The 26,552-nt window shown below is 44.8% G+C and overlaps 1 protein-coding gene across 1 annotated transcript in view; it reads left to right on the forward strand.

Annotated features, from left to right (window-relative positions):
* The window catches only part of LOC133379166 (elongation factor 2-like), a 35,307-nt gene that overhangs the window by 7,941 nt on the left and 814 nt on the right, over nucleotides 1-26,552 (forward strand). The window contains exons 2-14 of the mRNA XM_061613880.1: nucleotides 5,182-5,396; nucleotides 6,534-6,715; nucleotides 11,614-11,825; nucleotides 12,974-13,155; nucleotides 13,693-13,798; nucleotides 17,065-17,178; nucleotides 17,476-17,614; nucleotides 18,072-18,267; nucleotides 18,555-18,813; nucleotides 21,177-21,284; nucleotides 22,957-23,310; nucleotides 24,318-24,500; nucleotides 26,306-26,438. Of these exons, the coding sequence (XP_061469864.1) occupies nucleotides 5,182-5,396; nucleotides 6,534-6,715; nucleotides 11,614-11,825; nucleotides 12,974-13,155; nucleotides 13,693-13,798; nucleotides 17,065-17,178; nucleotides 17,476-17,614; nucleotides 18,072-18,267; nucleotides 18,555-18,813; nucleotides 21,177-21,284; nucleotides 22,957-23,310; nucleotides 24,318-24,500; nucleotides 26,306-26,438 (2,383 nt within the window). The remainder of the gene's footprint in view (nucleotides 1-5,181; nucleotides 5,397-6,533; nucleotides 6,716-11,613; nucleotides 11,826-12,973; nucleotides 13,156-13,692; nucleotides 13,799-17,064; nucleotides 17,179-17,475; nucleotides 17,615-18,071; nucleotides 18,268-18,554; nucleotides 18,814-21,176; nucleotides 21,285-22,956; nucleotides 23,311-24,317; nucleotides 24,501-26,305; nucleotides 26,439-26,552) is intronic.

Below are 26,552 nucleotides of genomic sequence, written 5' to 3' on the forward strand. Positions count from 1 at the left end.
GGGGGATTCTTCACAGGAGAGACTGGGAAAGAGAGATGGCGACCGGGAAGGACGTGCAGCTCGGAGCTCCGCGTATCGCCCTTTGAAGACTTGCCTCTATGTTGCTGTCACTGTGGCTTGTCGCTGTCTGTCGTTGCAGCCGTTGTTACTGCGTTCAGGCTAGGCCAAGCGTTTTCCCGCTGTGGCTGTTTGCCCGAGTGCGGGCGCCGCTGCCATCGTTACGACCTCGGCCGCTGAGGTGCCGCGGCCTCAGACTTTGACTGCCGCTGCTGCTGTCGACCTTGGTGCGGCCATTACCGCAGCCGGTTCCCGTGGCGTTACGGGCCGGGTCGGGCCGTTGTTCCGTGCTCAGGACGTGGACGCTGCTGTTGCCGCCTCCGGGGCGTCCTGGAGCGCGAGACTGTGCTGTTGCCGCTGCCGTCTGGGTGGGCGTTGCCGTTTGCTTGGATGTAGACGCCGTTGTTGCCATCATCGTCACGCCCGCTGCTATCATTTGTCGTCATCTGCTGTTGCCTGGACGCGGGTGTCGCCATCGCCGCTACCATCATTGTTGCTATCTGGACATGGATCGGCAGGGCCAGCTGCTGCTGCTGTTTCTTCTCGAGGTGTGCGCCACTGTCGCTGTTGTCATCTCGCTGTTTGGGTGTGGGCACTGCTGCCATTGCCGCTGCCGTTGCTGCTTGAGTGTGGATCGGCGGGGTCCGGCTGCTGCTATAGTTCCCTCTCGGAGTGTGCGCCACTATCGCTGCTGTTGCGGCTTTTGGTTACTATTACTATCTCATTCGAGACAGGTTGCTACTGTTGACTTTGTGAACGCGGGCGTTGCTGCTGCTGCTACTACAGCTCCCGGCTACTACCATCATTTTGGCCTACTACCATCGGGGCCAAACCGACCGCTGTTGTTCCGCCTGCCTGAGTGTTGTATGTTTAAATGTCCGTTGTCATTGTCTGATTGTGGATTGTGTTTAGTGTGAATGAGTTTGAGTCTTTATATGAATGTATTAGTCTGAATTTTGTGTAGTTAATCTGTGGACTATGTTTAGTGTGAATGTGATTGAGTGAGTATATGAGTACGTGAGTGTGAATTTATGTGTATTTTATTATGTGCCTGGGAGAGAGGGCTTTGCCCCGACCGGGGGGACTTTCGGGGGCCCCAATTAATGTAGTGATGGGTAATGGGAGGTATGGTGTTGTGAGAAGGACATGCCAGATAAGGGGAACTCGTTCCAGACAAGTTGTGCCTGTACCTTGTTCTGGTCCTCCTCACACCCGCAGGACTGTTGGTTGTCCTATCAGCCAGCTCTCGGATCTCCAAGTGCTGCTCCTAAACGCCAGGTCGGTACATAACAAGATCTCCTTCGTCCACGATCTAATTGTCAATGAGGGTGCCGACCTGGCATGTATAACCGAGACCTGGGTGGGTGATCAGGGAGGAGTCTCTCTTTCCCAGCTTTGCCCACCTGGGTATATGGTTCAGCACTTCGGTAGATCCGAGGGTCGGGGAGGTGGGGTGGCTGTGGCCTATAGGAGTTCTCTCTCGCTCATCAGGCACCCTGTCCAGGTGACGACTGGTTTGGAATGCCTCCACCTTGTGTTGGGTCAAGGAGACAGACTGGGAATTTTGTTGGTGTACCGTCCACCCTGCTGCCCAGCGGCTTCCCTAACTGAGCTGACAGAGGTAGTCTCGGAGGTATTGTTGAAGTCTCCCAGACTATCATGCCGAGGCTGCTTTATCTGGGGCAGCTCAGGACTTCATGGCCTCCATGGCAACCATGGGGCTGTCTCAATTTGCCACTGGCCCAACGCATGTGTCGGGGCATACTCTTGATATGCTCTTTGCCACTGGACATGGAGATGGTGATCTGGAGGTGGGGAGTTTTGTATCGACCCCATTGTCATGGACAGATCACCGCTTGCTGAAGTTTAGGCTTACAGCCACCCTTTCCCTCCGCAAGGGTGGAGGACCTATTAAGTTGGTCCGACCTCGGAGACTAATGGATCCTCAGGGTTTCCAAAGGGCTCTGGGGGATTTTCCGGCTGATAAGACAGGCGTTCCTGTCGAAGCCCTGGTCGAACTGTGGAACTTGGAAATGACCCGGGCCGTGGACACGATCGCTCCTGCGTGCCCTATCCCATGCAGAGCTCATGCAGCCCCGTGGTATACCCTGGAGCTGAGAGCGATGAAGCAAGAGAGGAGAAGGCTTGAGTGCAGATGGAGGCGTACTCCTGACGGATGCAATTATGCCTTGGTAAGTGCCTCTACTAAGTTGTATACAGAAGCGGTGAGGGCAGGGAAAAAGCGATATTTCACTGCCACTATTAAAACATCTCTCAACCGTCCAGCGGAGCTCTTTAAAATTGTCCGAGGGCTTTTACACTCTAGTCCTCAGGACATTATAGAACCTTCGGAAACCCGCTGTAACGAGTTCGCTGGGCGCTTCCAGGATAAAATCTCATGCATCCGCCGGGACTTAGACTCCAGTATTATGGCAGTTGAACCTAATGAGGTATCCGGAGCACGGTCTTGTCCTCATTTATTGGATGAGTTTCAGTTGGTACAGCTCGAGGACGTTGACAAGGTGCTTGGACTGGTGCGTGCAACCACTTCCGTGCTGGATCCTTGCCTCTCTTGGCTAGTGAAAACTGGCAGGGTGGTAACAGCCGGCTGGGCCAGGGAAGTGATAAATGCCTCCTTGAGAGAGGGAGTGGTCCCTAGTTGTTTAAAAGAGTCGGTAGTGAGACCACTCCTGAAGAAACCTTCCCTGGACCCAGATAATTTGAACAACTATAGACTGGTAGCGAATGTCCCATTCCTGGGCAAGGTCTTAGAATGGGTGGTTGCCAGCCAGCTCCAGGTGCTCTTGGATGAAACCGATTATCTAGATCCATTTCAATCCGGTTTTAGGCCCGGTTTTGGCACAGAAACAGCCTTGGTCGCCCTGTATGATGACCTATGTCGGGAGAGGGACAGAGGGAGTGTTACTCTGTTGATTCTCCTTGATCTCTCAGCTGCTTTTGATACCATCAACCATGGTATCCTTCTGGGGAGACTCACGGAGTTGGGAGTTGGTGGTACTGCTTGGCAGTGGTTCTGCTCCTACTTGGCAGATCGTCTCCAGAAGGTAAGGATTGGGGAACACTGTTCGATACCCTGGACTCTCCATTGTGGAGTCCCGCAGGGATCGGTTCTGTCCCCTATGCTTTTTAACATCTACATGAAGCCGTTCGGTGCGGTTATCAGGAGCTTTGGAGTGCGTTGTCACCAGTATGCTGATGACACGCAACTCTATTTCTCCTTCTCATCTTCCTCAGGTGAGGCTGTTGACGTGCTGAACCGTTGTCTGGCCGCGATAATGGACTGGATGAGAGCTAATAAACTGAGGCTCAATCCTGACAAGACTGAGACACTGTTGGTGAGTGCCTTCTCTACCCAGATGGTGGATGTTCAACCTGTTCTAGATGGGGTTACACTCCCCTGAAGGAACAGGTTCGTAGCTTGGGGGTCCTTTTCGATCCATTCCTGTCACTCGAGGCTCAGGTGGCCTCGGTGGCACGGAATGCGTTCTACCACCTTTGGTTGGTAGCCCAGCTACGTCCCTATCTGGAAAGCGAAGACCTCGCTTCAGTTGTTCATGCTCTGGTAACCTCTAGATTGGATTACTGCAATGCGCTCTACGTGGGGCTGCCTTTGAAGACAGTTCGGAAACTACAGCTAGTGCAAAACGCAGCAGCTAGACTGTTGACGAGGACCAGGCGGTCCGCATATATAACACCTGTTCTGGCTCATTTGCACTGGCTACCTAGTTGTTTCCGGGCCAAATTCAAAGTGCTAGTTTTGACTTATAAAGCCTTACACGGCGCGGGACCACAATACCTAGCGGAACGCCTCTCCCGATGTGAACCTACCCGGTCACTACGTTCAACATCAAAGGCCCTCCTCCGAGTTCCGACCCCCAGAGAAGCTCGGAGGGTCGTTACAAGATCTAGGGCCTTTTCAGTGGTTGCCCCCGAATTATGGAACAGTTTTCCCGATGAGGTGCGCCTGGCGCCTACACTTTTATCCTTTTTATTCTCCCAGGCATTTTAATCTATCATTTTAATCTATTATTTTAATATATTTTTAGCTTTTAATGTATACCAGCTTGTTTAATTTGCTTAATATGTATGTTTTTTCTGTTTCTTGTGATTCAATTGTATTTTATTCCCTGTTGTGTACCTCCCTGAGAGCCTTTTGGCTGTGGGTGGTATAGAAATCGAACAAAATAAATAAATAAATAAATCTATGGTGTGGCTGCGTTTGGAATACTGTGTACAGTTCTGGTTGCCTCACTTCAAAAAGGGTATTGTGGAGTTTGAAAAGGTTCAAAAAATGGCAATCAAGATGATCAAGGGTATGGAATGACTCCACTATGAGGAAAGCTTGCAGCATTTGAGGCTTTTTAGTTGAGAGGAAAGGTGAATGAGAAGAGACGTGATGACATGGACTGCCTTCAAGTCGATTTTGACTTAATGGCAACCCTGTGAATAGGGTTTTCATGGTAAGCGGTATTCAGAGGTGGTTTACCATTGCCTTCCTCTGAAACTGAGAGGCAGTGACTGGTCCAAGGTCACCCAGTGAGCTTCATGGCTGTGTGGGGATTCGAGCCCTGGTCTCCCAGGTCGTAGTTCAACACTGTAACCACTACACCACACTTACGCATGGCATGGAGAGAGTGGATAGAGAGAAGGTTTTCTCCATCTCTCATAACACTAGAATCTGTGAACATCCACTGAAGCTGAATGCTGGAAGATTCGGGACAGACAAAAGAAAGTTCTTCTTCACATAGTGCATAGTTTAGCTATGGAACTTTCTTCCAGAGGTGGCAGTGATAGCCACCAACTTTAAAAGTGGATTTGACAAATTCATGGAGGATAAATGGTATCAAAGGCTATCAGCCACAGTGGCTATGCTCTGCCTCCACAGTCAGAGGCAATATGGTTCTGAATACTAGTTGCTGGAAAGGGAGGGGGGAGAAGATTGCTTTTGTGCTCAGGTCCTGCTTGTGGGCTTCCCGTGGGCATCTGGTTGGCCACTGTGAGAACAGGATGCTGGACTGGATGGGCACTGGGCTTATCTAGCAGGCTGTTCTTATGTCCTTAAAAGGCTTAGTTTTGTTTGCTTTATTTTGTTTTTTCCCTCAGGTGAATTTCACAGTAGACCAGATCCGAGCGATCATGGACAAAAAGTCCAACATCAGGAACATGTCTGTGATTGCTCATGTTGACCATGGCAAATCTACGCTTACAGATTCATTAGTGTGTAAAGCAGGTATCATAGCTTCAGCCAGAGCTGGTGAAACACGATTTACTGACACGCGGAAAGATGAGCAGGAAAGATGTATCACAATCAAGTCTACGTGAGTATCGGTAACATTGTGCGTAATGTTTTTGGCTGTAAACCACAAAAGGTGTGTTTTAAGGCAATGGGATTCAACTGGATTTATTTCAACTGTTGGCTCTTAACTAATTTATGGAGCAGGCTGTTTGTTACTGCAGAATTCAAGAAGTTACACAATGGCTGGATTTCAGAGTCATGTCTGTCTATTGCAATTAAGAAAATTAAGTGTTTTATGGCACCTGAAAGATTGACAGACATTGTGGCAGAAGATGCACAAACTGTTATCCTTAGTAGATAGACGCATACACGCAAATAACAGGTTATGTGAAATTATTTTGGCACTGAATTGCATATAAAATATGGTGATGGCTAGTATTTCAGACTCATTGGCAACTAAGGATGCAGTGTTATATACATTTATTTGGAACTACTTTCTATTATTGTAATTGGGCTTGCATCCAAATAAATTTGGGTAAGATTTATATATTTATATTTTTTTCTCATTCAGCTCAACAATTTCAATATACTTCGTTTAATTTGGCTCTAATTAATATTTATATCCCTCATATCCAGGATGTGGTTCTTGTAGCGGCTTTCATATTTTTGCAGAATTAACAACAAAATGAGTTTTTCAAATTCTATTCATAAGCAGCTAGAAACAAAGATGTTAAAAACTTGAAACCAAAATTTCATTGGCTGTGCCAGCAACCTGAATGCTTTACTAATAAGGAAAGTCTTCATTGCCTTCTGAAAACTCACAAAGGAGTTGGCTGGTGCAGCTCTCCAGGGAGGGAATACCAAAGAGAGGGGGCCACCGTCACAGAGACACACGGAGATTTGGCTCCCACCGCCTGCACGTTGGCAAATGAAGGGACTCTGTGCAGTGCCTCTGTAGCTGATCTTAATGCACGTAGGCCAGGGGAACTTGTGTTGCTCTGTAAGTTGGAAACTCAACTCCATCATCATCCCTGGCCATTGGCCACACTGGTTGTGCATGAAGTAAGCTGGACTTCAACGACAACCGGAGGGTTGCTTCCAGGTGCCCATCCCTGGGAAATATAATAGTGTAAGCTGCTTCAAGCCTATGGTGTGGTGTACACAGAAATTATAAATGCATGTAAATATATTTTGGGGAAACCGCTTATCTCTTTTGTAGGGCCATTTCTCTCTACTACGAGCTTTCAGAAAATGACTTGGCCTTCATCAAGCAGTCCAAAGATGGGTCTGGCTTTCTCATTAATTTAATAGACTCCCCTGGACATGTAGATTTCTCCTCTGAAGTCACAGCAGCACTTCGTGTCACTGATGGTGCTCTTGTAGTTGTTGACTGTGTTTCAGGTAAGCGTGTTAAAACTGGGGAGCTTCAATTGCATGTGAGCAATCTGCTTTTTGTGGGGCAGCCAGTAAGCAATAGCAGGGGATAAGAATTGGCTGAGAATAAGTGACTGTGTTTTCAGGAGTTCACAATTTTACTTACTTTACTTACTTGAGGTATTCCTATACCACTTGATCACCAGTGTTTCTAAGTGGTGTACATAAAAAGTATAAAAAGCAGGCAATTGATAATATCAATTAAAATTAATCACGAAAACAGAAAACTTCCCTAAAATGCCTGTTGAAAAAGAAAGGCATTTTCCAGGCACGTTAAGTAGGAAGGGATCCTGTTTATTCTCAGCTGTCGCTGCTGCCTGTTTAAGGGCAGCAGGCATCACTCCATCACTTTCACCACACCCAGCCTTGATTCACCTGGTCAATCCCCCTCACCCCTGACTGGCTTTCACCAGCCAACATGGATGTGGGTCAAGGGAGCAAGATGGTTGCATCATTGGAAGGGTTCTTTCCATGTCCTCAGCTGCGTAAACTGAAATTGATCCCATGAAGTATGGGAAGGGGCCTTGACTGGATTTGCAATGTCCAGTGTTTTGGTCAGAGATGTTGTTGTTGGTGTGTGATGCGTGTATGTGCGTGGCATACAGTAGCGAGTGTATGAGCACCAAAGTGATTCAAAGACAACGTCCAGTCTTTTAGTTAAGATGAGTCTTTTTACTGGCAAAGCTCAACAAGATTCAAACAGACAGTAGCAAACACCTTCCTTCCACTAACTTAACAACCCCCACACTGTGCAGTTTCATTTTGAAGGTTTTATGGCTTCTGTGCCAGCTGCTGTGCCCTTGAGCAGCTCTGCCTTTTAACCCCTTTTTGTCTTTCTGGAAAACCAGACTGTTTCCACCATTAGCTGTCTACAGCTCCCACCTTTTCCATAAAGACGTTTATTCTTTTTACAGACATTTTACAGACAGTTACTTGTTTATACTACACAGTTTTAATGTTTCGGTTTGATACATTCAAAGTATAACGTTTCTTCATCAGTCCTTCTTTCTGCATATTGTGTGATTTCATTTGCTTCTTGTGCTTTTATAGTGCTAACCTGAAAGCGCTCAGGTGGTTTCCCTATATTCGCCCTTTCAGACCTTCTGGGTATTACCTGAGATTCAATCTCATCTGGTGTCACAAGATCTGACTCTATTTCCTCCTGTTTTATGCTGTGTTCCATTGTTTCATTATCCTTCTGTGTATTTTCCAAGTTTACTAAAACAATTTTCTCCCAATCTTGTTCTTGGGCTTTTACGCTCCTACTAAGAATAACCTGTTTCTGATGTGGCAGCCATACTCGATAGTATGCATTTTGAAAACCTAGCATATAACCTTTCTGTGCCCTGGGCGCTAGTTTGCCTTGCCTCCTCCCTTTTAGAATATGCACCCAGCACTTTGCACCGAATCGTATTATGTGCTGCAGTCGAGGCTTCTTTCCATGAAGCTTCTCGTATGGTGACATATTCAGCGCTCTGTGGAAGAGCCTGTTTTGGATGTATGTGGCATATAGCAAACTCTCTCTCCAAAAAACATGTGATAGATCAGAGTCCTTCAACAGGGCTCTGGTTGCATCTTGAAGCGTCCTATTTTTCCTTTACGCCAATCCATTCTGGAATGGTGAAAATGGGGCTGTTTTCGCATGTTCTATTCCCTTGTCTACAAATACTGCTCTAAAGTGTGACTAGTGAATTCCCCACCCTGGTCCGAGCGTATTTGCTTCACATGTGTGTCATGTTGCATCTCAACCTTTTTCAGGAATAGTTTCAGTTTCCCCTCTGCTTCATTCTTAGATTTCAGCCGGTACACAGTGCAATATCTGGTATAATCATCTACGATTACAAGAAAATATCTAGCACCACCTTGCGACCCTTGGAATGGTCCTGCTAGGTCCACATGTTTTTGTTTGATACGGTTGACTAGTATTGCTCTTAGCTTCTTTGTTTATTGGAGCTACTGTTGCTTTGGTTTGATTACAAACCTCGCATTCCACATGCCTCGTGCAGTCTTGGTATGTCACATCCTCACAATGTTTGGGTGTTTTCTCAATTGTTTCGAAGTTGGCATGCCCTAGTTTTCTATGCCATATGTGGACACAGTTATTATGTGGTTTTTCATTCGTTATCTTTGATGCCCTTCCTGTTGGACTGAGCCTTACATAGAATAATGAATTCTTGAGACTCCCTTTTACACATACATCATTTTCCTGCTTAATTTCACATTTCCCTTTTTCAAATATGACTACATATCCCATGCTGTTTAGTTTCGTTACAGATAGGATGTTGCTATCTAAGTCAGGAACACACAATACATCCGTCATTATAGTATTGAGTACACTCAATTGCACAGCACCCCTCCCCACGACTTGCCTGAATGTACCATCAGCCAGTACTACAGCTTCCTTCGTGGGACGCATGTTTTTGAACAAGTCTTTAGTCTTTATCATGCTGTGGGTGGCACCTGAGTCTACAACCCAGTCAGTGCTTTCTTCATCCATCTTCTTGGAACTTGCCATTTTTATTATTTGCACATGTGACTGTTTATGTCCATACCTTTTGTTCATACAGTCCTTCCGTAAATGCTGTCTTGATCCACAACTATAACATGCCTTAAGTCCAAAAGTCCTTGTTTCTGTTTCACTCCTTTCAGTTCTCCTTTCTTGTTTTCCGTTTGTTTCCGCACACCTCTCCCACTCCTGGATCAGTTTACCTGACACGTACTGTACCATCAAACCCTTGTCTGGCATTGCCTCCAGCAAGCTGATTAATGGATCCCAGGAAGAGTCTACTGATGATAATATTATATACACTTATTGTAATTGAGAGTGCACAACCTCTCTCTCTTGTAACTCCACAAACAACTTTTTCATCTCCAACAAATGAGCAGACATTGACACACCTTCCGCCAGCCTCATTTGATGTAGTTTACGTGCTAAATAAATCTTGCTACTTGCTGTTTTTCTGACATGCATGTCTCTCAGGGTATTCCACATTTCTTTCGCGGTGGGTTTGTATTGAATGTGCAGCAGTTGAGAGTCATCCACTGCCAGGATTACATACGATCTCGCCTTCTCTTCCATACGTTTCCAAGGAGCCGGTGGTGGGTCAGCCGGTGGATCGTTCTCAATCACCTGCCATAAATCTTCCTTTGTTAAGAAAGCCTCCATTCGTAACCTCCAACATGAATAGTTCTGTTCAGTGAGGCGTTCCAAAGGCATTCCAGCTGATAAGGACCCAGCCATTTCTGCAGACACTTCTCTCTTGTTTTGCCAGTCACTGTTCCTCGTCCGTCAGCTCTCCACAGCTGCCCTTTTCCGACGGTGAACAAGTCGTTCCTTACTTGTTTTCTAATATGCACTCTGTACGCGCTCCGTGCCACGCTCTGGGCCCATAACCCTTGTTGGTGTGTGATGCGTGTATGTGCGTGGCATACAGTAGCGCGTGTATGAGCGCCGAAGTGATTCAAAGACAACGTCCAGTCTTTTAGTTAAGATGAGTCTTTTTACTGGCAAAGCTCAACAAGATTCAAACAGACAGTAACAAACACCTTCCTTCCACTAACTTAACAACCCCCACACTGTGCAGTTTCATTTTCAAGGTTTTATGGCTTCTGTGCCAGCTGCTGTGTCCTTGAGCAGCTGTGCCTTTTAACCCCTTTTTGTCTTTCTGGAAAACCAGACTCTTTCCACCATTAGCTGTCTACAGTTGTGACAGCATAACTTGGAATTTTAATCCAAATTAAATTCTGCTCATCATGGTAAGTCCTCCACTGCTCTCTGACAGATGTGATCCCAGCCATTCTCCCAAGCTTGGAACTGTGGGCAGGTGGAGCAAGACACTGTCCCTGATCTTGCATTGAGTTTCAAAGGCACAGCATGAAGTTGGGAACAGGATCCTGCCCCTTGGTGGGGGAGCATAGAACTAGCAACCACAAATGTTTAGGCTGGCTAATAAGGCCAGTCAACCTTGTGGATTCCTGTCTGTTTCTGTACAGTGCATTTGCAGTTGGTTGTACCATTTAGGTGTGTACCAGCCACAAGTATTCCACAAATTGGAAATGTGGTGATGTGACCTGTGGTTGATGTTTCTTGCATCATATGTTAAGCCCACAGGTTGTAATGAAAGAAAGTTGAAAGCTCAGATCTTTTGTTGTGCATTCAGTACAGCGTGGAGAACTGGTATGGATGTGACAAACCCAGTATCAAACTATTCCTTGGTAGTGAAACTCACTGCATGGCCTTGGGTAACTCACTGACTGCTAATCTAATCTACATCATGGGGAGTTGTAAGACACTAAAATGTCACCCTTATAATTGAGCCTTTTAGCCTTGTGAATTTCCCCTTTCCCCCCCTTTTTCAGTAAGCAAATTTCTAGCCCTTATGGTTGTGAAGATGGACTTTGAAATATGTCGGCAATGTTTGGTGACATCTCTGGAGCACGGTGTGCTGATGGGGCTCAACAAAATTTCATGTGGTTAAGGCTTCAAAACGAATTAGGCGAAATTATTGCGTGCAGATGTGCTTGACTTATAAAACTTATACAGAGAATGGAATTTTAGCAGTGTATACACCACTCTGCCTGTAGCCTTGAGACTACAGGCTGCAAGGGCTGATGCTTTAGCTGTCTTTAACTGCTTTGTTTTTGTAAATTGCCACAAAACCTTTTAAATGAAAATAAATAAAATCAGTTGTTACTATAGTTTCAGGTTGTTCAGCAGCAAGCCATCTTGTTCTTTCTTCTCTTCACTGAGATGAAATTTTTGGGACAGATTCACTGAGGCAGGCCTTTCTATGACAAGGTCTGCTGCAACTGCTTTTTCCCTAGAAGCAGGCTAGAAAACATTTGCTATCAACTTTTTTGCCTAGGGGTTTGTGTGCAGACCGAGACTGTACTTCGCCAGGCAATTGCTGAGCGCATCAAGCCAGTGCTGATGATGAACAAGATGGATCGTGCTTTGCTGGAGCTGCAGTTAGACCCAGAAGAACTTTACCAGACCTTCCAGCGCATCGTGGAAAACGTCAATGTTATAATCTCCACTTACGGAGAGGGTGAAACTGGACCCATGGGTAATATTATGGTAAAGAGAACTTATGTTCAGATTGGACCTGAACATTATTTTCAGAGAGTTGTATTTCACATCAAATCCTGCTATACCAAACTAGTGCAAAAGTTATTATTCAGGCTTATGTGTGCAAAAACTGTTCATGAGAGTAGTCAATACATCCTGCACGTGGAATTTACAGCTGTGGTTTCTCTGAGCAGCTTTTCCAAGGTTATACCATTCTTTGGGGAGCAGCCAGAACTCAGTGTTAGGGCACCCATGTTTCACTTGCAAGAGGTTCCAGGGTCAATCCTTGGCATCTCCAGTTTGGAAAAAGGATATCTGGTATCAGGGCTCAGGAAGGTGTTACTCTACCTGAGACCTTGAAGAGATGCTGATGGAGAAGACTACTGGGCTCGATAGACTCGCGCTGTGACTCAGTATATAGCAACTTTCCACATCTGCTTGCACTTGTATGAGCAGTCATTTGTGCAGGCAAAGCCATGAAAAATAACTGTGTGCACATCTTTATGTCACAGTGGAGAAGCCACGTTAGCACCATACGCCTGACTTTTAAAAGCAGGGATGACTAACCTGTGGCCCTCCAGATATTGTTGGACTCTAAATCCCAGAATTCCTAACCATTGGTCATCCTGGCTGGGGCTGATATGTATGGGAGTCCAACAACATCTGGAGGGTGCCTGTTTTAAAGCGTAGATCATGCTTAGGCTATGCTATATGTCCAATGATGGTTTTTCTGCACAGGATCAGCCTACAGTCCAATCTGCCTCTTGTGGTCCTCAGATCGGTAGAGAGAACCACAGCAAGGCACTTGCTTACTGCGCTGCAAGCTAGAGCAGCATGCCCTGATACCGAGGAGTTGTCAAAATTGTGCTTGGAAGGGCATGCTAGGATGTACCTGGGAGTGTATTTTCTGGCCTTTCCAACAATAGAATTTGGTGGCATGGAAAACAAGACTTATTTAATGTGCTTTTTAAAAAAAAGAGTAAACTTGCCTTTCTGCCTGGTGGCACACTCAAGAAGTACACACCAGCCACTGTCAAAACGGTTTGGCCCCAAATTATGTACATTTGTGGATAAGCCCCATAGGTTTCAGTGGAGTGTTTAGGGTTGCATTCTTAATGTTGCTCCCTGTAATAAATGAACCCTCCCCCTGTTTGTAGATTGATCCAGTCATTGGTACCGTTGGCTTTGGCTCTGGCCTGCATGGTTGGGCTTTTACTCTGAAACAATTTGCTGAGATGTATGTAGCCAAGTTTGCTGCCAAAGGGGAAAAGGCACAGCTTCCAGCATCTGAAAGGGCCAAGAAGGTAGAAGATATGATGAAAAAGCTCTGGGGAGACAAGTGAGTAAGGGCGTGCATATACATATATATATTTATCCATAGCATTTGATGTCACCCAGATAGTCAGTTTAGGGAATCTTTGCGTGACGTATACTTGCATATTATAATACACTCACTTGTAGGTTTTGATTGTTCCTCTTACTAAATCAAGTTGTATATCTATGATAGTAAAAAGAATGTTTAGATACTGGAAAAAACTAGAAATAAGGGTGTCTGGCTGTGACAACTGTAAATGTATATTTGATTTCTTTCTGTTCTTTAAATTATAAAGATAGAACAGTCAGCCTGGTATGGGGATCACTTGCTTTATTTGACACATTAAAAGTCTAGGTCCAGATATATATGACAGCATCTGTTTCTTTTTCAGTTCCTCAACATTTTACAGTTTATTTTTTTAAAGTCTTGTTTTTTAACTTGGTTGGCCACTTGTTTTAACCTGGTTGGCCACTGTGAGAACAGGATGCTGGACTAGATGGGCCACTGGTCTGATCCAGCAGGCTCTTCTTATGTTCTTATGTTCTTATGTTCTTAACTTAGGTATTTTGACCCAGCAAATGGCAAATTCAGCAAATCAGCAACCAGCCCCGATGGAAACAAATTGCCACGGACATTCTGCCAACTCATTCTGGATCCTATTTTTAAGGTAAAACTGTGTTTGCAAAAAGAATATTACTGTGTAAACTTAAGAATTATTTTTCCATCTGTTAGGAGAACCCACCCACCAAATTTGTACTCATAAGAGCAGGCTAGTTTCCGCAGCACCAAAGAACAGAGTGCAGGATACATGTTATACTATTCATAATTTGATGGTACCATTTTTAGGAATAAGAACATAAGAAGAGCCTGCTGGATCAGGCCAGTGGCCCATCTAGTCCAGCATCCTGTTCTCACAGTGGCCAACTAGGTGCCTGGGGGAAGCCCGCAAGCAGGACCCGAGTGCAAGAACACTCTCCCCTCCTGAGGCTTCCGGCAACTGGTTTTCAGAAGCATGCTGCCTCTGACTAGGGTGGCAGAGCACAGCCATCACGGCTAGTAGCCATTGATAGCCCTGTCCTCCATGAATTTGTCTAATCTTCTTTTAAAGCCGTCCAAGCTGGTGGCCATTACTGCATCTTGTGGGAGCAAATTCCATAGTTTAACTATGTGCTGAGTAAAGAAGTACTTCCTTTTGTCTGTCCTGAATCTTCCAACATTCAGCTTCTTTGAATGTCCATGAGTTCTCGTATTATGAGAGAGGGAGAAGAACTTTTCTCTATCCACTTTCTCAATGCCATGCATAATTTTATACCCTTCTATTATGTCTCCTCTGACCCGCCTTTTCTCTAAACTAAAAAGCCCCAAATGCTGCAACCTTTCCTCATAAGGGAGTTGCTCCATCCTCTTGATCATTCCGGTTGCCCTCCTCTGAACCTTTTCCAACTCTATAATATCCTTTTTGAGATGAGGTGACCAGAACTGTACACAGTATTCCAAATGCGGCCGCACCATAGATTTATACAACGGCATTATGATATCGGCTGTTTTATTTTCAATACCTTTCCTAATTATCGCTAGCAAGGAATTTGCCTTTTTCACAGCTGCCGCACACTGGGTCGACATTTTCATCGTGCTGTCCACTACAACCCCGAGGTCTCTCTCCTGGTCGATCACCACCAGTTCAGACCCCATGAGCTTATATGTGAAATTAAGATTTTTTGCTCCAATATGAATAATTTTACACTTGTTTATATTGAATTGCATTTGCCATTTTTCCGCCCATTCACTCAGTTTGGAGAGGTCTTTTTGGAGCTCTTCACAATCCCTTTTTGTTTTAACAACCCTGAACAATTTAGTGTCGTCAGCAAACTTGGCCACTTCACTGCTCACTCCTAATTCTAGGTCATTAATGAACAAGTTGAAAAGTACAGGTCCCAGTACCGATCCTTGAGGGACTCCACTTTCTACAGCCCTCCATTGGGAGAACTGTCCGTTTATTCCTACTCTCTGCTTTCTGCTTCTTAACCAATTCCTTATCCACAAGAGGACCTCTCCTCTTATTCCGTGACTGCTAAGCTTCCTCAGAATCTTTGGTGAGGTACCTTGTCAAACGCATTTTGAAAGTCTAAGTACACTATGTCCACTGGATCACCTCTATCTATATGCTTGTTGACACTCTCAAAGAATTCTAATAGGTTACTGAGACAGGACTTTCCCTTGCAGAAGCCGTGCTGGCTCTGCTTCAGCAAGGCTTGTTCTTCTATGTGCTTAGTTAATCTAGCTTTAATAATACTTTCTACCAGTTTTCCAGGGACAGAAGTTAAGCTAACTGGCCTGTGATTTCCGGGATCCCCTCTGGATCCCTTTTTGAAGATTGGCGTTACATTTGCCACTTTCCAGTTCCCAGGCACGGAGGAGGACCCGAGGGACGTTACATATTTTAGTTAGCAGATCAGCAATTTCACATTTGAGTTCTTTGAGAACTCTCAGGTGGATGCCATCCGGGCCCGGTGATTTGTCAGTTTTTATATTGTCCATTAAGCCTAGAACTTCCTCTCTCGTTACCACTATTTGTCTCAGTTCCTCAGAATCCCTTCCTGCAAATGTTAGTTCAGGTTCAGGGATCTGCCCTATATCTTCCACTGTGAAGACAGATGCAAAGAATTCATTTAGCTTCTCTGCAATCTCCTTATCGTTCTTTAGTACACCTTTGACTCCCTTATCATCCAAGGGTCCAATCGCCTCCCTAGATGGTCTCCTGCTTTGAATGTATTTATAGAATTTTTTGTTGTTGGTTTTTATGTTCTTAGCAATGTGCTCCTCAAATTCTTTTTTAGCATCCCTTATTGTCTTCTTGCATTTCTTTTGCCAGAGTTTGTGTTCTTTTTTATTTTCTTCATTCGGACAAGACTTTTTGCCTCTAAGAGCTTCCTTGACTTTGCTCGTTAACCATGCTGGCATCTTCTTGGCCCTGGCGGTACCTTTTCTGATCTGCGGTATGCACTCCAGTTGAGCTTCTAATATAGTGTTTTTAAACAACTTCCAAGCATTTTCGAGAGATGTGACCCTCTGGACTTTGTTTTTCAGCTTTCTTTTTACCAATCCCCTCATTTTTGTGAAGTTTCCTCTTTTGAATGGTGATGCCTGAAAAACTCAGGCCATTTACTTCCAACAGGCAGGCTTCCCTAGCCTTGATAAAACATCTTTGGAGTAAATGTGTTTGGAACTAAGCAGGCTGATTCTCCTCTCACCCTATATACACATTAGTTAAGTTAGAGTCATGAAATTAATGTTCCTTAGAGCAAACCTTTAGGGACAAGCTCAACGAGTGGTGGTATGTCAAAATGTTATGATCCCAGAATCAAGGACCTAGCAGGACCTGAAGAATGCTAAGAGATGTAAGCTATAAGATGGGGTGTGTGTGTGTGTGCTATTTTGTAGCATTGGATGGAAATCAAGTTTAGCCTGTGAAAGGACTGCATTTAGTAGAACTGAACATAAGCCTTCAGACATTTGTAACGTCTGCTGTAATCATGCGAGGGCAGGCTGTGGGGATGAGGTGCGAGCTCCACCCCTTCATCATTCCTGTCACCCTCTGCAAGTTGGAGAGCAACTCTTTGAAGCAGGTGTACTCATGGCTCCTTTGCATTTTAGAACCCTGATCTTCCAGGATTCGAAAACCACGAATCCTTCCAACTTTGGGTGGATGATAATGAGGGGGTGGAGCTAGTGTCCTCATCTCCACAATCCCTCCCCCCCCCCGTGATTACAGTTAACAGATTAAGAACAGCTGGACAGGGCTATGGTGACACCTGACACATAGAGGAAATTCTCATTTGGCTTGATTTTCAACGCTCAGTTCTTGGCAGCTGATTGATGGCAGATTAGACTGATTCGCAAACAGTATCTCTCTAACCTACTTTTGCTGTGTAGGTCTTTGATGCTATTATGAACTTTAAGAAAGAAGAAGCATCCAAACTGATAGAGAAATTGGACATCAAGCTGGATGCTGAAGACCGAGAAAAGGAGGGGAAGCCTCTGCTCAAGGTACTTTGAAATTGTGTATATGTATGTGTCTGTGCCTCTCTTAACACAACAGTATTAAACAGCTTCTGCTTTGCATAGAGACAGTTCCCAGTTCAGTTTTGGGTGGTATGACGGGGAAAGACCTGAGGCACTGGGGCATGGCCAACTTCATAGGTTCATATGAGATGGGCCATGAAACATGACACTGCATTTCTGAAGAGGAACATCACTCTTTCAGAGTAACCAAACAAAGAAACTAAAGGATGGATCAGTAGTTTAACAGGATTTCTCAAATTGTTTTCAATGTCTGCTTCCCAGGCTGTAATGCGTCGCTGGCTGCCTGCTGGAGACGCCTTACTTCAGATGATTACCATCCATCTGCCTTCCCCTGTTACAGCACAGAAATATCGCTGTGAACTTCTGTATGAGGGACCTCCTGATGATGAAGCAGCAATGGGTAAGACAAGAACATTAGCAATGCAAGGCAAAGATGTGACTACTTTGCAAATCCCTGAACGGTCTTACTAATTTATACCTTTTTGAGACATTTCACCAGCTTTCCTTAGTCTTATACTCTGTGTTCCTTTCGCAAACGTTGGCCTCCTCCTTGCAGAGAACATGCAGTTCTTTAATAGTAGGGAGTGAGACTTGATAGTGTGACAGGACTTGGCACTCCCAAAGGTCCTCAGCTGAGCCGTCATGGATCTGTTATATAAGCAGGAATCTACCAAACATACTTCCGATTTCATTCACACATTTGATAGACTTGGCTTTTGTCTACTTAGACTCCAGTGCCTGATAACTCCTATCCTTTTTGTTTGGCTGTTTTACAAAAGGAAGGCAAATCCCTCTGCATGACATCTCAGCTGAGAGAACTGCCTATGAGTCACCATTTATGCATTGTTTTGCTGCAGGTGTCAAGAACTGTGATCCCAAGGGCCCTTTGATGATGTACATCTCCAAAATGGTCCCCACATCTGACAAAGGCCGTTTCTATGCCTTTGGGCGGGTCTTCTCTGGTATTGTTTCCACAGGCCAGAAAGTACGAATAATGGGACCAAACTATACCCCAGGAAAGAAGGAAGATCTCTATCTGAAGCCCATTCAAAGGTAGGTGTTGATGGCTTTGCTTCTTTTGCAAGTCAGAGCGTGCAAAGAACACAGTGTTATAAAATATTTTTTGTTTTATGGGGGGAACCTGATAGGAGGAGGCACCATTTTTTTTTCTGAAACTTTTTTCTTTATGGCATATCCAGTAGAACTTTAGTAACTGAACGTTATTATAGACAATTAAAAAGGCAATTAGAGAGAATACCTTTTATGTGAAAAGGTTGATTTTTTTTAAAAAAAATACTTCCAATGATAAAATAGATTGTTACCCCGTCCTCTCTTTGTAGAACCATTTTGATGATGGGTCGTTATGTTGAGCCCATTGAGGATGTACCTTGTGGCAACATTGTTGGTCTAGTTGGTGTTGACCAGTTTTTGGTGAAGACGGGCACCATTACCACCTTTGAACATGCCCACAACATGAGAGTGATGAAATTTAGTGTTAGCCCAGTTGTGCGTGTTGCAGTTGAAGCAAAAAACCCTGCCGACCTACCAAAACTAGTGGAAGGTCTAAAGCGTCTCGCCAAGTCTGACCCTATGGTCCAGGTGAGTGTTAGCCATACCTTTGTGAATTATTGGTTTGCAGTGGAGCTTTACTGAGAGAGAGACCTTACCTCTGGTCATTTTCCTAATAGCATTTGCAAGCATGCCAGTTTGAAGCAACTATAGACTTGTTCAGAACTCGGGAAAAAAGCAATCCAACCCCTTAACGTTTGTAGTCAGTTTGTATCTTAATATTAATTTGGGCCCTCTGTTTCTTGCAGCTGAAGACTGAATAAATGCCTCTTTGTGAAAAGTGGGTTGGGAAGAGTACAAGGTTTAGCCTACCTACGAATAGTTTCCAAGAATGGGGTTGTTGTCTATTGCATAAGACAGGAATCTTAAAAGGATTGCTTATTTATTTACTTAATTTATATCCCGCCCTTCCTCCCAAAAGGATGAAAAGGAAGATGGTATATGGGCAACAAGGAGTAGTATTGCAACCAGGAAAAAATCTTCACCATGTCACAGGATTCAAAATTAATGAGGGCAGGAGGGACCATGTTCATTTTGCATGGTCTGAAGGGACTTACGCATCAACCCTGCTGAAGCTAAGCAGGTCTGTGTCTGTTCAATGCCAGGGTGGGAAATTACCCAGGAACCCATGCATGCCAGCTGGAGTCCCAGCATGGCAGAATGGTAGGATATAAATGGAAGAAATTAAATATTTTTTCCAAATAATTGTCTTTTAATTGCTCCAGAATAAATGAACATTCAGTTGCGGAACAATTTTCTGTTCATATTTGCTCAGCTTAAAAACTGCTCTTCTCTAAGATGGAACAGATGGAACTCAATCAGAGTATTATTTTTATAATTTTATATGTTGAGGAGATTCCCTAAGAAGAAAAATATGTTTTGAAATATTTTAAGGAAATTTGGAAATAACTTGGTTTTTATCTTTCTCATTAACATGAGATAAGGACAGGGCAATAGAAATTGCTGCTCCCTTTTACTGCAGATATGTCTGGAAGAAAATTAAGTGTCTAAGGAAGAAAAAGGGTTTTAGAATCTTGGCTGGATGGGAAGAGTGCACTTCAGAGTGGCTGCATTCAGTTGTAACTCAAAACCATGGGTTAGCGCAAGGGTGGGGAATCTTGGGCCCAGAGGCCAAATGTGGCCCTCCAGGCCTCTCTATCTTGCTGTTGGAATTCTCCCCAGGCCACATCCCTCACCAGCCCTACTCCATACCTGCCATGAGTATTTTTGCCTGGCTTGAATGTGTTCTTGGACTCTTATAACTCCCTCTTGGTTGCTTGGAAGGAGGATAGAGAGGGGTGTGTAGAAACTGACCTGCTGTACAAAGGTAAAATTTACATTTGCCTCCAGCCCCAGGAAAGTTGCTGAGATGGGAATACAGTCCTTGGTCTGAAAAAGGATTCATACTCCTTAGCGTTTCAAGAATACAGTGAGCCTCAGGCTTGTTTGCTTCTTCCTCTCCTTCCACCTACCTCAAAAAAACTTAAAAGCTTCTGGGCATGGTTTGTAACAACCGCAATATCCTGATTTTGTCCAGACGTGGGAAACTGAGGATATCACACCAAGGTGACTTGTACTAATGCAGTTTCCTTCTGTTTCACTGAAATCTTCTCCTCTCTCATTCAAAGAAATGGGGAGGGAAGCATGCAAACGTGAGAGTTACCACAGTGTGTTTTCATCGCAACAAACCATAGTTATGATTTCTGAATGTGGTATCTGTGACAGCAGGTTACCTTTGTGCAGAAGGGAGATCTCAAAGGCAGCAAACATCCTTAGTCCTGTTATATAGTAGATTTCTGCCCTTAGACAATTCTGTACAATTCGTGACCTCTGGGAATTTCTGAAAACCCAGGATGTTTTTTCTTTTGTCAAAACACATTGTTAGGGGAAACTTCTTGTTACTTTGTGTAAGCCTTCTGGAAGCAATACAATAAAACTCCTAATAAATAAATGTAAGCATATATAGGCTTTGATTTGGGGTTGTAGTCTTGCTTGTGTGCTTTCAACAGTAGGAAGTATTTGCCTCCTGTTCTGGGGTATGGTGGCTCTATTTGAACTGCAGGTTCACATACTGCTGCACAAAGCTTAGAGCATGGCATGAGTGTTAGAACTGCTGCATTTTACTTGGTAGTACCCTGCTTTTCACAGGAAGGTGTAGTGCTTGAGTTCATGGGAGAAAGGCACATCACAGCCTAAACCTAAAATGGCATTTAATTCCCGCGATGATTTCTGCATGGCCATTGTAAAAAGGCCGTGTCTAGGTCTTATGAAAACTGCTTGGCCAAACTGTGTCATGTTGTGCAGCGTGAACTACCAGATTACTAAATGCTACCAGAGTTTTGTAACTTTTCCCCCCTGAAGCAACCTCATAACCACCTTTTCCTGTTCTCTAGTGCATTATTGAGGAATCTGGGGAGCACATCATTGCTGGAGCTGGTGAGCTACATCTGGAAATTTGCCTCAAAGATCTGGAAGAGGACCATGCCTGTATTCCAATCAAGGTATCCTAGCTGACTGGCTGGGTGGGCAGGTTTAGAACATCTGAACACTGAATGAGCAGACGAGGTTTTTAAAAAAATGAGAATTAGATGTTGGGATCTGTTATTGTGCCAGGTTGTTAAATTTAAGAGCCTGAGAAATAAATTGTGAACATTGAGCATCTTCCTGTGACCTGTTCATAATTAGTTTTGCTTCCAGAGGTTGCTTTGAGAGAATGTGGTGTTTGACACCCCCCCTTTTTTTTTCTCAAAAGCAGGGGAAGAAGGTAGAGATTGGGAAGGGGGTAAGAAGATACAAAGTACGCTATGGAAGTCTTGAGCAAATTGTGACTGTTAGGAAAGCTGAGATTCTCAATTAGGCTAATTTCTACATTAGGTACTAGATTTTGAACTTCCATGTTCTATGTACAGGACCTTGAATGTGGGGTGCAAATGCCTAATGTGTTCTAGACTGCTGCTGTGCTCTCTGCTTCTCCCAGTAATTTCAAGAGTGGCTTGTGACAATGATTATTATCTGGGATCCACAAGTATACTTGCCAGCTCGCCATGGTTGAGCACATCTCTTGCTCTGGCAAGAGAACCAAATCAAGAAGTCCACCCCCTTCTTCTGTGCCTGGAGAAGCATGAGGACTCTGTGATGCCTGGCTGACTTCAGAAGTACAGATGAATGGTAGGGGTTTTCTTGGATGCTACACTGAGCATCAGCCACATATGGAGAGCCGTGAGACTGTGCTTTCTGGGAATCTGTGACTTAGTGCACCGGGGACGAGCTCCCATCCCTCTCCACCAATGGAGCACAGCTGTGCTGGGTCTTGCATTCACCAGTGGAGGTGAGGGATATGATAGGGTTGGTTGCCTGCCTGCCAAGGTGAACCAAGATTTTTAAAAATCCGATTATTCTTTTGGATTTCACATGATAACAAAAAAAAAAAATCCGCAGCTTTGTCCAGATCAGGTGGTCAATGCTTAAATATAATGTGACCTCTATAGTAAAGGTAAAGGTGTCCCCACACTTGTAGTGCGAGTCGTTTCCAACTCTTAGGGTGACGTCTTGCGACATTTACTAGGCAGACCGTATATATGGGGTGGGATTGCCAGTTCCTTCCCTGGCCTTCCTTTACCCCCCATCGTATGCCGGGTACTCATTTTACTGACCACGGATGGATGGAAGGCTGAGTGGACCTCGACCCCTTTTACCGGAGATTCGACGTCCTCCTTCCGTTGGAATCGAACTCCGGCCGTGAGCAGAGCTTCGGCTGCGTTACCGCCGCTTACCACTCTGCGCCACAGAGGGCTCTATATTACCCAGCAGTAATCCTGAGGGGATGGCTGATTTCACAAATGTTTATGCCAGACCCTAAACCTGGCAGTAAAATTTGTAATGCACACAATACGAGAGTTTCATTTCTGTGGGGATGTCTGGCTACTTTAGGTGGCCTGGTGTGCCATTTTACCCCCACACAAGCGCCACCCTACCCTGATACTGGAATATGTGTGTAATGGGGGAGACGAGTTGAGAAAAGAATTGGGACATTTTCTGTCATTCTAGGTTGAAATGAAAATGCAGGTTGTGAAACTGGGTAGTAAAGGTTGATAGCATTTAATAGATACAATACGCAAATTGAACTAAAGGTGCTTTTTCTTTTTTCTTTGCTTTTTTGGGGTCATTTTACAGAAATCAGATCCAGTAGTATCTTATCGGGAGACAGTCTGTGAGGAATCAAGTCAGATGTGCTTGTCCAAGTCTCCCAACAAACACAACCGGCTGTATATGAAAGCCCGCCCTTTCCCTGATGGGTTGGCCGAAGATATCGACAAAGGCGATGTCAGCTCCCGCCAAGAGCTTAAACAACGAGCTCGGTACCTGGCTGAGAAGTATGAGTGGGATGTATCAGAAGCACGGAAGATATGGTGCTTTGGTCCTGATGGAACAGGTCCCAATATTTTGGTTGACATCACCAAAGGGGTCCAGTATCTCAATGAAATCAAGGACAGTGTGGTAGCTGGATTTCAGTGGGCAACAAAAGAGGCAAGTCTGCCACAAAATTGGCACTCAAGACATTGTACCGTAAACTAGGGGTGGGGAATCCTTCTGGCCACCTCATGGGCCAAATCTGGCAGGTGGGCAGGATAAGCCACCTCTCAACCACATGACCGACAGGGTGGCTGTCCCACACACCTGTCAGAATCCCTTGTGCTTTGCACATCTCCTCGCACTCTATCCATTATGTCAGAGGTGGAAAGGAGCTGGGCAGGGAGGGGGAAGCTGTTTGCATTGAATGGAAACCGTTTCCCCCTCCTTGAGTGAGGGGCGGTTGGAAACACACCCTTGCCCCAGCGACGGAATAATGGGGAGCCTGCCAAGGTCCTGATCGTACCTTTGTAAGTCCTGCCCAACACCTGACATTATGTATGGCGTCAGACATAGGGTGTGTGTGTGGGTGCAGCTTCCCACAAAAGGCCTAACTGGCCAAATGGGGAGACCTGGAAGGCTAAGTTTGACCAACAGGCCGAAGCTTCCCCACCCCTGCTGTCAACTGTGCAGGTCATAGGTTCGATCCCCAACAACGCCAGTTTTTTTAAAGAAGTCTGCAGTGGCTAGATGAAGAGACTTTTTAGACAGCTAGTATTGGGTTCGATAGACCGCAGTGGTATGACTTGGTTTAAGGTACTTTCATGTTTAATCATTTCCCCACCTACAGTAATAAGGCGGACTTGTTTAATTTCGATATGAACTGACCTAAATACATTGCTCTGTGAAATGCCATCTACTATCTTAATTTTTATTGCTATGCATTAGTTACTTGATGTTAGGCTTTTTTGTATGCAAGCCTACAAAGTGACAGGAAGACCCCCACTCATAAACATTACATAATCTTTGTTGGTTTTTGGTTTTTTTGCACTCAGCTTTATTTCTGCCCAAGTAGTAACTTCACCAGTGCCATACTTAATTTTCTTGCCAGCTGTATTCATATAGTATAAGCGTGTCAGAAAGAGAAGTCTTTTCCTTTCCACTTTGATTGCTCCTCTTTACAGGGTGTTCTGTGTGAGGAGAACATGCGGGGGGTTCGCTTTGACATTCATGACGTTACTCTCCATGCTGATGCCATTCACCGCGGTGGTGGGCAAATCATCCCAACTGCAAGAAGGGTCTTGTATGCTTCTGCCCTGACTTCCCAGCCCCGGCTGATGGAGCCCATCTATCTTGTGGAGATTCAGGTATGTCACAGGACTTCCAGTGTAGACAAGCTGGCTATCCTTTCTGAGACTTCAAGGCAGGAATCAAGATTGCCATTCCCTTTCCTAGGATTTCACTGTCACAGTAGACCCATGAGCCCTCTTAGTTTTCTTCTACTCCCAATGGGAGAAGAGCAAAAGAGTTATTGCTGCCTTCTAGGAAATTCCTCCTCAACTCCAAAATCAACAATTGCGTTGAATATAGCTGATGGAAGGAAGAGAATGAATTTCATTAAAGCCTTGAGGGTTGCATGTAATCTGCTCCGCATGACTGTTTTGGGCCCTTTATCCAGCTCCTGGAGGGTGGTGCTGGTGACTTCCAATATTGTCATTCCTTGGGACCCTTTGCAGGTAGGGAGAATCTCCTTTGCAATTGAGCTTGTAAGGACTGCCAGAATCTAAAGGGAGCATTACACCACATACCAAGCCTTGCCTAGCTTCTAGTGCAGTGAACTGGATGTAAGGTATCTGGGTTCAAGTGGCCAGCTCTGGTGAGGAAAAATGACTCTGTAGTGCAACCACCCACTGCAAAATGCTTTGCACTAAGTTATTAGTAACAGTAGCATAAGAACATAAGAAGAGCCTGCTGGATCAGGCCAGTGGCCCATCTAGTCCAGCATCCTGTTCTCACAGTGGCCAACCAGGTGCCTGGGGGAAGCCCGCAAGGAGGACCCGAGTGCAAGAACACTCTCCCCTCCTGAGGCTTCCGGCAACTGGTTTTCAGAAGCATGCTGCCTCTGACTAGGGTGGCAGAGCACAGCCATCACGGCTAGTAGCCATTGATAGCCCTGTCCTCCATGAATTTGTCTAATCTTCTTTTAAAGCCATCCAAGCTGGTGGCCATTACTGCGTCTTGTGGGAGCAAATTCCATAGTTTAACTATGCGCTGAGTAAAGAAGTACTTCCTTTTGTCTATCCTGAATCTTCCAACATTCAGCTTCTTTGAATGTCCACGAGTTCTAGTATTATGAGAGAGGGAGAAGAACTTTTCTCTATCCACTTTCTCAATGCCATGCATAATTTTATACTCTTCTATCATGTCTCCTCTGACCCGCCTTTTCTCTAAACTAAAAAGCCCCAAATGCTGCAACCTTTCCTCGTAAGGGAGTTGCTCCATCCCCTTGATCATTCTGGTTGCCCTCTTCTGCACTTTCCTCCCTACAGCTTGCCTGTAGTCCTCTATTTTTCTGCTCTTACTGCTAGTCCTGCTTGTGCAAATGGGCAGCTGAAGAATCTCATTTGACATCAGATAAAACATTTAATATTAAATTGGTAGCACAGCCTGGTTCGCAGCTGATTTCTCCCTAAGGCTGCAATTCTTACCCCTTACCTGGGAGTAAGCCCCATTAATTAAGACGGACTTCTGAGTAGACGGAGTTAGGGTTGCAGCCTTAAGTCTTCCAGTTTTCCCTCCCCATTTAGGTGAACTTGTTTGCCACCATAAACGGAGAAAGCTCATTCACAACTTACTTTGGCAAAACCTTTGCAGCACAACATTGGATAATGGATTTATGATTTTATAACTCTCCTACTGGGTCAGAAATGCATGTATTAAAGAGGTCAATGGAGTTATATTTGTATTGGATACATTACATCCAGTTATGTATGTGGTATCTCAGTGTGGTTCTAATGCATTTTATGTAAATTAAACAATTTAGCAGCATAAAATTAAGAGATCCAGTGTCTTAAAATGAAACACGTTACAGTTGTGTAGAGGTTAAAGTGCAATATTGTGGATCTGCCACTGAGCCAGTAGGAAGTATCTAACCAGTTGTCTTGTCTCCTAGTGTCCAGAACAAGTGGTTGGAGGGATTTACGGTGTGCTGAATCGGAAACGTGGTCATGTTTTTGAGGAGTCCCAAGTAGCTGGGACCCCAATGTTCGTGGTCAAAGCATACCTGCCCGTTAATGAGTCTTTTGGTAAGAGATGTCTATTGGCTGTGTGGCCTTACGTACCTCATGGGAGCCCTCATCTCTCCTTCACAGCTAGAAACCTATGAATTGCAGGTAGTTTCTAGCCCATGAGATTCAAAC

Source organism: Rhineura floridana, chromosome 1, assembly GCF_030035675.1.
Source record: "Rhineura floridana isolate rRhiFlo1 chromosome 1, rRhiFlo1.hap2, whole genome shotgun sequence".
NCBI lineage: Eukaryota > Metazoa > Chordata > Lepidosauria > Squamata > Rhineuridae > Rhineura > Rhineura floridana.